At 35.5% G+C, this 13400-nt stretch overlaps 1 protein-coding gene across 4 annotated transcripts in view; it reads right to left on the minus strand.

Annotated features, from left to right (window-relative positions):
* The window catches only part of PLEKHH2 (pleckstrin homology, MyTH4 and FERM domain containing H2), a 55397-nt gene that overhangs the window by 33031 nt on the left and 8966 nt on the right, over positions 1-13400 (minus strand). For 3 of the 4 annotated variants that reach the window (XM_071739461.1, XM_071739459.1, XM_071739462.1), the window contains 3 exons: positions 1938-2000; positions 758-907; positions 225-308 (listed from right to left, as the gene is read on the minus strand). In XM_071739461.1, the coding sequence (XP_071595562.1) occupies positions 225-308; positions 758-907; positions 1938-2000 (297 nt within the window). The remainder of the gene's footprint in view (positions 1-224; positions 309-757; positions 908-1937; positions 2001-13400) is intronic. The other variant, XM_071739458.1, reaches the window with a different exon arrangement.

Consider the following 13400-nt stretch of genomic DNA (forward strand, 5'->3'; position numbering starts at 1 on the left):
CCCAGATATACAGCTGACCAAATTAGACATCAGATTTAAGTGACATGGATACTCCACCTTTTGTGCTGTTGTTTTTATTTTTCCTCTTTCAATTAAATAACAGTATAAATCAATGAAACTTGGAAGCCTTTTTTTTCCTATGGCACAAAGTTTTTAAACACCAAAAAACCTAAGGAATATCCATTCACACTGTTATATTTTCTGAATTGTAGTAAGAGTTATACCTCATGGAGCTTGACTGTCACCCATTCTTTTATTTTAGCTGCTTTTTCCTCTATGATTTTTGCTTCTTGCAGTCTTATTTGCTTCTGGAAAAAAATGGACATAAGCATACTTTTCAGTGAGTATTAGAGTCTGTGTGAGTAGTATCTTGAGACTCAAATCCTAAGACTGTGTGAGGTAGTTCAGTCTCCTGGGCAATACATAGTGACTTTTAAAAAAATTTTGAATAGGCCTTTCACAGAGGCTGCTGTTTCTGTTTCCTCTAGGAAAAATAAAAGCTCTTCAGAGAAGACAGCAAAGAGGAAGAACATCTTTCCCCTCTTAAAAGTTAGATTTCTTTCAAAGGAAGCCAGAGCATAATCTGAAAATGAATAAACCATATACAAGTGACATACTTCTAACAGGAGCCTCTTTAATCAAACAACATAAATAATGCTAAATTTTCTTTTCCTCTATTGGTCTTAATTTTTGTTTTCCTTTTCTAAAATTAAAAATTGAATCAATGCTCATCCTTTGTAACACCATTATTTCTAACCTGTTCTTCAAGTTGTTGCTCCAATTTTTGTATTATGTCATTTTTATCTTGTATCAGGATCTCCAAGTCTTGACATCTCTTGTACAGCCTGGTTTCTGATTCACTTGTTTGAACATTAGCTGCTTTTAATTTTTCTTCCATGACTTGTACCTATTTGGAATGTTGAATGTGAGACTTTAAGAAACATAATACTCCAAGTTAAAGGTAGTAATTTAATCACAAAATGGACTGTTAAAATTACTCCTACACTTAGGATTCAAGATAAGCCTGCAAAATTCTGAAGCCTAATTCAGAAGATATTCCATGGTTCATTATGTCTCCCTATGCAACGAATACTAGCAGGAATGGCAAAACTGATGGATCTTTCTCAGATTATGGCAGCAAAGTGAGAGGCTTCTAGCTTTGTAACACACAAACCGTTAGACACACCAATACACAATTTATGTGTAGGTAGCCATTGTTAGGCTAAATACAATGTTTTAATATATAAACAATTGCAAAGCATAAAAAGCCATCGTAATTCTGAGAGGCATTCAAAAAAATGGATAAAAAGTACTTGGCTTGTAGTTAGGAATGTTTTCTGACTCCAAGTTAGTAGTACATGAACATTTTTATTCTTACAATTTTCAGTTTGTACCCGTCTCACAGTCAGATATGAAGGATTTTTAGGGAATACATGAGGTGTGTTCATAAATGTCTGCAGCAGTGATATCTGCCATCTGGAATCAGAAGGCAACTTTGGTTAAATATTTAGCCATGTTCTCATTCTTTAGATGATGCAATTTCTACAAGAACAACAAACAACACAGAATAACCCTATTTAAAGACTGTATTGGATAGCCTCCTTTTATTTTTTTACAGGTTTTCTAAAATATATTACTGTTTCATCCACCTTTTGTTTCCACTTGCATCATAGATCTAAGGCTCATGATGGATCACTGAAGCAGCTTGTTACATGTATCTGTTTCTGACTGGTGCTGTTAGCTTTGACTATTGAACTCGATAGTGAACAGAGAAAGGTGCTAAAACATCTCTGACATGACAAATCAATAGATGTAAAAAGAAACTGTCTTCTCCCTTCTGAGCAATACTTAAGAAAACCAGCAATTTTCTAAATTTCCCCTCATTACAGTAACATGCACATTTGGGAGTGGACATATTTTTCAATTTGTATTTATACCTGCTGAAAAGCTCTCTCTGCTTGACGATCAGCTTCTATAACTTGTTTCTCAAGCTGCTGCATCTGTAGATACATAAAAACATGTAATAAAATGGCCAGGCCGTCTCCTTGTCACTAGAAATAGCACAGTGAAATATATTTACACAGTCTGTTTTCTAAAAGGAAAATACAGGTTGTGGGCAGGCACATAAAAATAAATAAAAGCATAAACAGTGCGTCAGACTGGAAAGATAATTCAGCAGTGTCACTGTACTAAAACATTGTTAACATTCTTCTGCAGAAAAAAAAAAAATTAGCACAACTTTTCTACTTTTTCCTCATTTTGTGGCTGCTACATGACATACTGCTTTTTTTTCCTGCTGCCAAGAGCAGAAATTCCTTTGACGATATCCATGAAACTTTCCTCTTAGCCTTAGAAAGGGCTAAGATCCTCCTTGTCCTTCCAAAACTGGCAAGAGTAAAGGGTACTTGGCACATTGTACAATTTGGCTGCCAACCCTTCTGAAGTCAACAAATTTAGCTTTTGGGAGGAATTGTGCTATGAGGCCTGTCTTCCAACCTCTGCATGAAAGAAGGAGGTATGTGGCAGAAGAGAACCGGTGGGTTCAGGTGCTACATGGGAGAAAAAAAAAAGAAGTGAAAACCCTCAGCAGAAATGGATAAAGACAGAGATCAACACATGAGAAGTGAGCATGGGTCCCTTTTTTGGGATGTGAGAGACCCTCATATATTACATTATAATGGTGCCTAATAAATAACAGGCTCAACCTTTGCTATGGATCTTGGAAAACCCCTGTCTTTTTGCATGGTTTATTTTGAAGGCTTTTCCAACAATGTGGAACAGAAAAGTCCAGAAAGAAAGTTTTTCAAATAATTCTGTTACATTTTGTTAAGAGCTAGCTCTATTCTGATTTTGGTGAACATTACAATTATAACATCTTTAAGAAGTAAACTGAGGTTTGAAATCATCCTAGAAAGTATCTGAAGAAATTAATGTATTATTTCATAACTTACTGGTTCTCACGAAACACCTAGCTGAGATCTCCATTCATTTGAGGAGGATGAAACATCAAATACTTAACATTGAGATACTCAATACTCAGTTTCAAAATTTTTATTAGAAAAGCATATAATGCAAATGAAAATAATTTATTGCTTCTCCATTTTTGTTTTAAAATAATCGGTTTCATTCTGTCTTGTTGTATTAGATTTCTGGCATCCATCTTTCTTTTTCTCTCTCTCTTTTTTTTTTTTTTTCCTCCCAAATTATGCTGTCAATCACATGAAACAGTTTTATGTTCTTTTAGCACCTCATCTAGGCAAGGACACAAAGTCATCATTTTCTATCAATCAAAAACTGAAAAGAGAGAAAATGAGTTTTCACTAACATTAAAAAAAAGCTGTGACTAACTTTCTACTACTTTCTCATATGCTGTAAAACCCTGAAGTCTACATAATACCACAACACACTCTTGATCCAAAAGCCACAAAGATTTCACAATACTCATGCTTATGGTCAAGTCCCCAGTGAGTTGTTCTGCAAGAACAGTTCTAAGGAAATGACCATCCCAGTCTGGACAGATGGACAAAGAGGAGATGAGCCATCATTGTTCCTCTCTGGTCACATGAATTTAATTTTGGTTTTGAGTATTTTTAGAATTTTTAATTCTAAGTTAATTTCCATCTGTCTTTTTGGTTTTATGTTCAAATAGAAGTTTAGTTTACAAAACTCACTTTAGTATAGTTTAGAGACATTTCTTTTTCAGTGAGTTTGGGATTCAGAAACCCAAGTGATTTCTGAATATGTAGTCAGCTAACATTCCACTGTAGTAAAAGCTCTATGCTGAGCCAAGTAACAGTGCAGCTATTATATTAATAATAAATGTTGTTAATACGCTATAATATTTTGGCAGAAAACTCAATCAGGTATTTATAATCTGAAATTTGTGGTTGATGAGCAGCAAATTGTTCATCAGCTTTTACAGTCCAACAATTTGTAAGTACTCATTATTGCCATGGTAGTAATTGCCAATTTATTTATGTCCTATAAGTAAAATTCTGTTCAGCTCTAAGGTTTTATCAGATACGTGGCAGATTTAATAAATGGAAATAAAACTTGAAAATACTGCTTGCCAGGTCCACATAGCTGCCAGGGCAGCTCAACTAGCTCCAACACAGCTTAAACCTAAAACCAACTAGTCTCTCTAGTCTCTCTAGCAGTACCTGACACTCACTGGTACTGCACACACCAAGCAGTAGTGCTGGGTAAGCACCGTGCTGCAGATCCGAGACCCTTCCCCGTTTCTGCACTGAAAGTGTACAGTGCACTTCCAGCTAGGAAAATATCCTGTTACATACAACATAGTAATATGCTCACAAAGAATACTGGGACAATGAAAACTACTTGAATAAAGGTGTTGCTAATAAAGATAGGAGCCAAAGGACCTGAGAGAATAATTACCAAGAAAAGCATTCAGAGATTAAAAATGGAAGTAGAAGTTTTATTTTTTCTTCTGTGAAAGTTAAGCATTTCAAGATAATATGCTAAGGAGCTTTGGGTGATCTCACAATACTGATTCATCAGTCAGCTTCCTGGCAACACTTAAATGGGAGATTTCATTTGGAAAATTTCTAAAAGGTCTTCAATTTGGTTTAGGAGGACCCTAATAAAAAAAAAAAGTAATCTGTATTATTGAGTAATAGGGACGGAATGGAACACTACAGTCACCAAACATGAAGACTTCTTTCCCAGTTAAATTGGGCAGCATTTCCAACCTTTCAATAATTTGATGCTACGTAAAATTACTAAAATAAACCTTTATTTTCCATTTACTTAAGGAGTTTATGTATGTTTGTTTTGCAGTGTCTATTATAACAGTAACAAAAGTTTAAAAATATCTTTTTACCATTTGTGTAAACAATCTCCAACCAATACACAAAAAGGTTTCTCTTGAAAAATGAGATTTACATCTGTACTCTGACTGCTTTGCTACTCTGTAAAGTTAAAGAGCAAAAAATTATTATTGCTTTAGCATGCTCTGAAGGTTGGTTATCAAACTTGTTGGGAAAAGATTTGAACTAGTTCCAAGAGAAGGATTTCTCCTCACAAAGAAATTCAACCTTAAGCCTCTTTTCAAGTTAGTAAAAGGTTTCATAACAATGATCACAGCATTACTGAGAGAGAGAGAGAGGGGAGAGAGAGAGAAGTTAAAAATATGTGACTAGATTAATAGGTAATTGTTTAAATCAAAAGTCATACTTTGAACACCTCATGAATAACATGCAGTGGTAAATTATCTTTACCCAGTGACTATGAAGACAATTTCACACTATGGATAGACAGCTCAATAGCTTAAGATACTCACATTATTTCAAAATTTTAAAAATTAAAAAATTAAAGGTAAATGATAGCTAAGCTTAAATCTCACGATGGAAGTGGCAGATTAACTGGAGCCATCTCCACATACGGAGGCAAAGGTCAGTGCTTTACAGATGCAGAAGAATTAACTCCTACCTATGGCTGCAACATGGATATTTATGAACACCTCTGCTATTAGACAGAAAGTGATCTGAACTCCATAAAAGTGTGTTGGGCATTTGAACTCTGCCCAACCAGCTTCTTTCTATATGCAGTTATATATCAGTCTCAGTAGAAATAAATGGTAAATATCAGTTGCTAGGCTAGACTAGACACTGCTTGAATGTCCTACAGCCTGTGAAGTATCAGCAGACGTGAAGCTGGCTTCCCTGGAGAAACATGGAGGGCCAGCATGACATTGATAGCATTTGGCATATGAGGTATGTTTAAGCATTATTTTCTGTCATGTTCTGAATGAGATAACTTGAAATAACGCCCCAGTTCAACAGACCTCCTGTAGGGAATATTCTTGTCACACACATCACACAAGCTGATCTTGCTGAAGATGTCCCTGCTCACTGTAGGGGGACTGGACTGGTTGAACTTTAAAGCTCCTTTCCAACCCAAACCATTCTATGATTCTGTGATTATCTGTGATTGGTTCAGGCTCTTTTCAAAATTAATTAGGAATGAATGGATTCATTAAGAGATAATTAATTTCCAGAATTCATTAATTAAGATTAATTTATAATTCATTAATTTAATTTCTAGATTCAGAGGTGTCCTGTCATAATCTATATGGTTTGGGGATTACAGTCATAAAATATCAGAAATAAATGTATTAAGCCCAGGAACAAAAACCACACACACACTGACAAAAGAACATTAGGACATAAGAACGGACTGCTACTTAACCTGAACTTTCTCCTTCTCTTTTTGAGTGTAAAAATCCTCTTTATTATTTTCAGAAAATGCGTTAGTACACACTGCATCAACTGCCTGAATTATGGAAAATAGTATCTATTGTTAGAAACAGATTTGCTTTTAAACTTAGTAAGGAAATAACCATTCTACATCTGACACTCATCAAATTCAGCTATTTTTGTTCAAACAATGAACAGTGCCACATGTGAATAAATACTGAATGCTTTGAAGAAACATGGCAGCAATAAAATTAAAGAGGTGGCCTTGGAGGTCTGGACATTGAAGCACAACACACACTCACTAGGAATTTTTTACAATACAAAAGCAAACCATTTAGTGATTCTTTTTTAAATTTCACCTGGAGGTTTCTTGACTGTATTCAGGAATATCCAACATAGATTTTTGTGTAAGTAAAGAAATTTTCATTTTCCTTAAATGTATATTGTATGCAATCACATCTGCTTTTGCATCAAAGAGTATAAAATCAAAAGTTATAACTCAAATTTAAAAAATACTCAATTTCTATGCAGATATGTGTGTGTATATATATATATATATACATATTTACATACATGCATATAAAGATCATTGTTCCCATAATTAGAATGCATTAGAGTGAAATTAAGACTCAAAAATTGTTTTTTTCCTGATATTGAAGTAATTATTTAAAAATTTTTAGAAAATATTTTATTTTAAAAATAAAAACTGTTGGAGTCTTTCTTTTTTGAGACTGGAAGATTTATGTTATTTATAGGAACAAAGCCTTCATTTTTTATCCAAATCAATTTTCAACAATAACTTGTGGCACGCCCATTTGAAATCTACATTATAATCAGTGCATAATAAATTATCTTCTAATTTTTAATATTATAAACAACAGTTACATCATAGAAATTTTTGGAAATCTTTCTGAAAAAAATACAGGTCAAATATGACCAGTAGTGAACAAAAAGAAAAGCATCACTTCTCTGGAAACTTTTCAAAGCATGTTAATACTAGGTCAGACTATTCAAAAAGGAAAAAAAGAGTTAAAACCTAATGTTTCTGAAGCAGATATACAGCCTATTAATTAAGTGCAGAACTTGCACTGATTTGAGGATGGTATGTTTAGAGTCTTTTTTCATTGCATTTCAATTTTTCCCTCCTCTGAAAAAAGGTCTAAACCACTTGTGGTTGAAAAGTAGTATTCCTCATGAAAAGAAAAATATTAATTATATCCATATTTAGATTTAGTGAACTATCAGTGCTCACAGCAGGTAAAACCAAAACTGAACAAACATGGGGATTTGGTTGCTTCTATAAATAAACAAATACGGAAAACAAGTGATGGATAAACACATCTACAACTGTCTTTTAAAGGTGCAAGCAGATAAAAACAGCTGAGGAATAGACATAGGATGGAAACTAAAAGACCCTCATTTCCACATTGACTAAAAAAGATTTTGGAACTGCCTTCAAATAAAAGCTGCAAAAGATCTTACTGTTTACGTGGACCTTGATAGGTTTATAAATGCTTTGAACAATACCTCCCAGCTATTCCAGAGCACTGTAAGAGACCAAGATTCTCACTTGTGTTTCTACATTCCTATGTTTAAACCCTGATATTAAAGAAATGTCTGCATTTCCCCAATAAAAGGGCCAGCCCTGTTTAAAAACAGGTCATCTGTTTGTCTGTGGCTTTGATGACCTCTGGTTTTCATGTTTTAAAATATGCTATGCCAAGTCTATACATGTGTAAAGCCTTGCATATGTTTGTTAGATAAAAGCAATGATAAAACTGTTTTAGAAACACGACTTATTCCTTTTACAAAAAGGCCTCAATGCTGGTGCTTTAGCTTTGGAAAACATATTTCTCCTACTTCTGTACCTCATGGATTAAAAAGCTGACTGGGTATACTCCATCCATATTTTCAAATGTTATTCCTTCTGTCTTGCCACAGATTTCTCTTCTGTGTTTTATGTCTCCGGAAGGGTAGTGCTAAATCTATCAACTACAACAAATTTTTAAAATATGACCTCACCAATTAAGCCACATAAAAAAACCACCTAGAGAACAGAGATGAAAAACAAGTTATTAATATTTCACTGGGAAAAATATACAAGAAAATAATTTGTGAAGAAGGAATTAGCACGTACCTTGTTTAAGATACACTTTATTCTTTACTGATTATTTTTTTACCCCAAAAGCAACACAGTAATTAAAAAGACTTATCTTTTATGCAAAAAGCTTTACATTTTAAGTAATTAATAGAAATCCATCTTGTCTCATAGATCTAGGAAGTGATATTTCAGACCTACCAATATTTATAAAATTAAATATGCCTTCAGTAAGAAATTTAATTTAATACTTTGGAACAAAAGCTTTTCTCTAGAACAAGATGCAATCTATAAAAATATTCCTCCATAGTCTGGATTCAGAATCATAGAATGATTTGGGTTGGAAGGGACCCTAAAGATCACCTAATTCCAATCCCCTGCCATGGAGAGAGACCCCTTCTACAAGATGAGCTTGCTTCAAGCCCCATCCAACCTGGCCTTCAAAACTTCAGGGATGAGGCAGCCACAACTCCTCTGGACAAGTGGTTCCTGTGTCTCGCCACCTTCACACAAAATAATTTCTTCCTAACATCTAACCTAAACCCACCCTCTTCCAGTTTAAACTTTATTACTTGTTCTATTGCCACATGCCCTTGCACAACGTCCCTCCCCAGCTGTCCTGTAGGCCCCTCCAGGTACTGACTGGCAGGATGCTCTAAGGTCTCCCTGGAGACTTCTCCAGGCTGAACAAGCCCAGTTCTCTCAGTCTGTCTTCTTAGGAGAGGTGCTCCAGCCTTCTTGATCATCCTTCTGGCCCTTCTCTGCATGTGCTCCAAAAGCTCCATGTCCTTCTTGTGTTGGGGGTTACAGAACTGGATACAGTACTCTAGGTGGGGTCTCAGGAACGCAGAACAGAGGGGGACAATCACCCCTCCTGACCTGCTGGCCACGCTTCTTTTGCTGCAGACCAGGATACTGATGCCTTTCTGCCCTGACCCAGGTGCAGGACCTTACACTTGGCCTTCTTGAGCTTCCTGAGGCTGCCATGGGCCCACCACTCAAGATCCCTCTGGATGGCATCTGTTCCCTCCAGCACGCTGAATGAACCACACAGCTTGGTGCTGCCAGCAAACCCGATGAGGGAGGATCCACTCAATCCCACCATCCATGTTGTCAACAAAGACTTTGAACAACACAGGTCCTAATACCAGCCCCTGAGGAATCCAACTCATCTCTGATCTCCCCTTGGACACTGAGCCACAGACTTGCAACTCTTTTGGCCATCAAAATGACTTTCTTTTTTTGTCATAGAGCTCCCTAAAAGGCCTAATGCTAAAGGCTAAGTCTAAATGGGGCTTGTATGTTCCTTACGCTACTCATAGATCAAGAGTGGTAAATTTACTTGACTATTTTCCTGGTTTATATTATATAGAATTTAACTGTTATTATTTCCTGCATGAAAAAAAAAATCTTTAAATTAAATAACTAGTTATCTGGCTTAAATCTCAAAATCTATGCCCTTATTTTTCCTTTAAATCCCCATATAGGTTATGACTACTGAAAAGCTCAGCTTAGAGCTCACAACCTGGCAGATTGTAAGCTGCCATTTTCAGTGCACTCCCATTTTTTGCCTTTTCCCATCTTCTGCGTCTTTAATACCAATTAAAAGGTAAAAGGCTACAGCTGTTCTCATGAACAAAGCAGTGTCAACTATTCCTCTGATGATTTGCCATCTAACCAACTTCTCCTCTTCACTTTACCTCTTTCCCTGTTCAGACTGTTCACCAAATGGGACTCTCTCTTTTCTCTGGCTCAATCCTGGTCAGAAATATTGAGTGTAAAAGCAATTCAGTTCTTTGACCCCAACCTTATATATATATATATATGTATGTATGTAGATACACATATACATGCACTCAGCCTGCTTCATCTGAAAATGGCTCGTGTTGATCTGCAGAATCACAATCTGACCCCTTCTAACTACAGCAGCTTCTGGCTCTGCTCTTCTATTTATGCAAAAGGCACTTCTTAATTCTAAGCTTCTCTTAACTCTCCTTTTTAGCTCTTCAGCTCATTCACATGAATGATGTTTAGCACAAAAACCTTTCCTTGGAACAAAATGAAACCTACAAAATTATCAGTTTGCATCTGCTCTGTTTCCAAAATGATAGGGCTCAAAATTTTTATCAGGCCCCATAATATGAGACCAGTTTTGCCCCTAAATTACATTTTACTTCTTTCCATTTTTTTTCAGTATTTAAACATGATTTTAAGAATAATTGCAAAGCTCAAAACATTTTCCTAGTGCTAGTTAAATGTGTGAAAAATGCATATGAAAAAGCAATCTTTCGCATTTCAGATGAGTTAAATATAGTAAAATTAATTATTTCTTCTGGCAACCATGTAAATTAAAAATATGGAGCAGAAAAGCCCAGAGAGGGAACTCTTCCAGAATTAGTAGTCCAGAACAGCAGCCAGTAAGTCCTAAGACTTTAAGAAGTTAAATTCAGCAGTGGGATTTGGGCAGGCAGTGTAGTGAAGGTCAAATGAGCAACACGTAATGTTGACTGAATAAATGTGGTTTTCCTAATGTCAGTCACAGGATTTTCCTAAGCCTGGTAAAACACTAGGAACGTTCACTCTTTCTGTCTTTTTTTCCAACGTACAACTTGTCTTGATAGTGAAGCTGCAGAGACACAATGAAAACCAAATAATGTGGACCACTACTTAGCACAAACAGACATTATTATAACATTCAAAACCTTGAAGAAATGCAGATACTGCTTAGCAAGATGGAAGAACATACAGAAGCACTTTAGCAGGGAAGCAAAAACAAGTGCTTAAAATGAAAAGAGAAATCAACAACTACTTGTTCCTCTGTATTAAAAGGGAGCTGCCTGCTTTGTTTTGTTTTTACAATTGTACTGCAATTGTGGAAATTCTGCAATTTCTGTCTTGCTGAATTTTGAGTTCTGATCAGCGCCACAACATGAACATCTGAAGTTGGAGGCTTTTTTTTTTTTTTCCATGCCACTGCCTAAGAGGTCAAGGCTTAAGAATAAAAAGTACCACTTACTGCAAAAGTGTAAAAAATTGAAAACTTGACTGAAACTTAATTTATTCATGAAAGTGAAGTGTACAGGACACCCAGGAAACACAGATGGTAAAGGAGTTAGAGATTCCAGAGATCCATGTAAGACAGCATACTGCATTTTGAAGACATGACAACACATTTAAAGCCTGAAAACACTCTCTGAGAATGAAAATTGTATGCAGAATTTTTAAGTGCAAAAAGAGTTCCCTCCCCCCAAAATGGAGAAAAAACATCTTGTAGCTCCTGCAAGTGAAATACCAAATCAGCTGAGGATCTGCACAGGTGCTTGCCCACTATCACAGCTTCCATCAACTTCCTCATCTTAAATGGGCTGACCACTATGGGTGCCCACAGCTCCATAAGAGCAGAGGGAAGATACTCATCCCCTGGACTCACAGTAAGGACTCTGCTATCATGCCATTACCCAGCCTGGCCTCTACAAGAGCAATGAATTTGCTGCTTGGTGAGTTCTCGTTTTCTTTTTTTTTTTTTTCCTTTTTTTCTTTTTTTCTCCATTTCATCCTCCCTCAAAAAAGATTTCGGTTTAAGACATATAAAAACAGTGAAACAAGAAAACCAAAATCCACTGCTATAAAAAAGTAATGCATAAACTTTTGGACAAGGGATAAAGAGAGTTATAAGGCAAGAGGTATAGGTATTAAAAAGGTGTAGACTTAGGCAAACCTAAGATTCTAACCATAGAAACTTTAAACTTATATCATCTTTAACGCTGCTTGCTTTCTCCTGTTTGTAGATTTCTAATTATATCTGAATTATTTTCCATTACAAGGTTTTTAAGAGCACCTGAAATACTGAAAAAACCCTTAATTTTAATAATTTTGGTGCTATGGTATTTTGCTCCTTTTTACTTTACCCTTCATAATCCTTTGAATGCAAATAGAAATACTCATTGTCCTTTTTTACAATTTTCATATTGGCAATCACTGCACAAGTCAAATATGCTATGGACTTTTCCTCTGAAAACATTAATCTTGAAATTGCAATGCCACAGATAACAAACTACACATTGCATCTGCTTCATTTTGAAATGTCAAATAACATACCAAAAATATGCTTGCAAAATTAATGAAAATACAGTGGGACATGGATTTAGCTATTGGTTTGTAAGGCCAAGTCAGAAATGTGTTATGCTTTGGAATATATTGGAAATACTATTTCAACTAAAAATCAGTTATCATTCAATGTTCATAATCTGTACAGAAAGCATAAATATTACTGCATTTGCCCTGTACACACTAAATTGCATGTATACATGCATGTATACAGCCAACATCCAAATGGAAGGTTAAAAACAAACATTACATATATGAAAATAATCCTCTCTCGTAATCATTTATATTTGTTGCAAATAATTCAAAGCATAAAATAATGACCCTCTGCACTGAAGAAAACAAACCTGGAATGTCAGTGTTGAGTATTATTAACAGCCCATAATGCAACATTTGGGACAGTGCCATATTCATCCTTAGGCGGTCAGGTGAAAAAGAAACTCAGTGGAGTTTCTGCCCAAGAGGAAATTTAACACAGCTATGTAGTTCTTCTAATAAAATGTTTTTTCAGTGTTAGGAAAAACATTAACTTTATAGCTGATGTTGCACACATACTTCAGGTGAAAAATGTACATACTATGAAAAGAATGAGGGTCACCACCTATTCCTATGATGTGAAAAGCTAGCTAGACTTGCTGGAGAATACTGTCATCTTTTATCTGATTTTTTTTTTTTGTTAGTAAACTCTTCCTGTGTACAGACTCAAGCTTCATCACAATACATGCTTATGCTTAAAACTCACTTCCACAGCCATCCTAAATTTGGCATACTAGGGATAATTTTTACATCATTCCTTAAATTCCTGTAAAGACCTCTCCCACCAGCAGCAGCAGCTTCTGCTTCAAACTCCAACAAGGTCTCTTTCTTTGCATGTTAGATTTATAAATATAGACTCTACTTCGCAAAATGAAAACAAATTTTAAAACCCAAACAAATAAACAACAGCGAATGGAATAGTTTTCTGAAAACATGGTATATTC

Source organism: Heliangelus exortis, chromosome 3 (assembly GCF_036169615.1).
Source record: "Heliangelus exortis chromosome 3, bHelExo1.hap1, whole genome shotgun sequence".
Lineage (NCBI taxonomy): Eukaryota > Metazoa > Chordata > Aves > Apodiformes > Trochilidae > Heliangelus > Heliangelus exortis.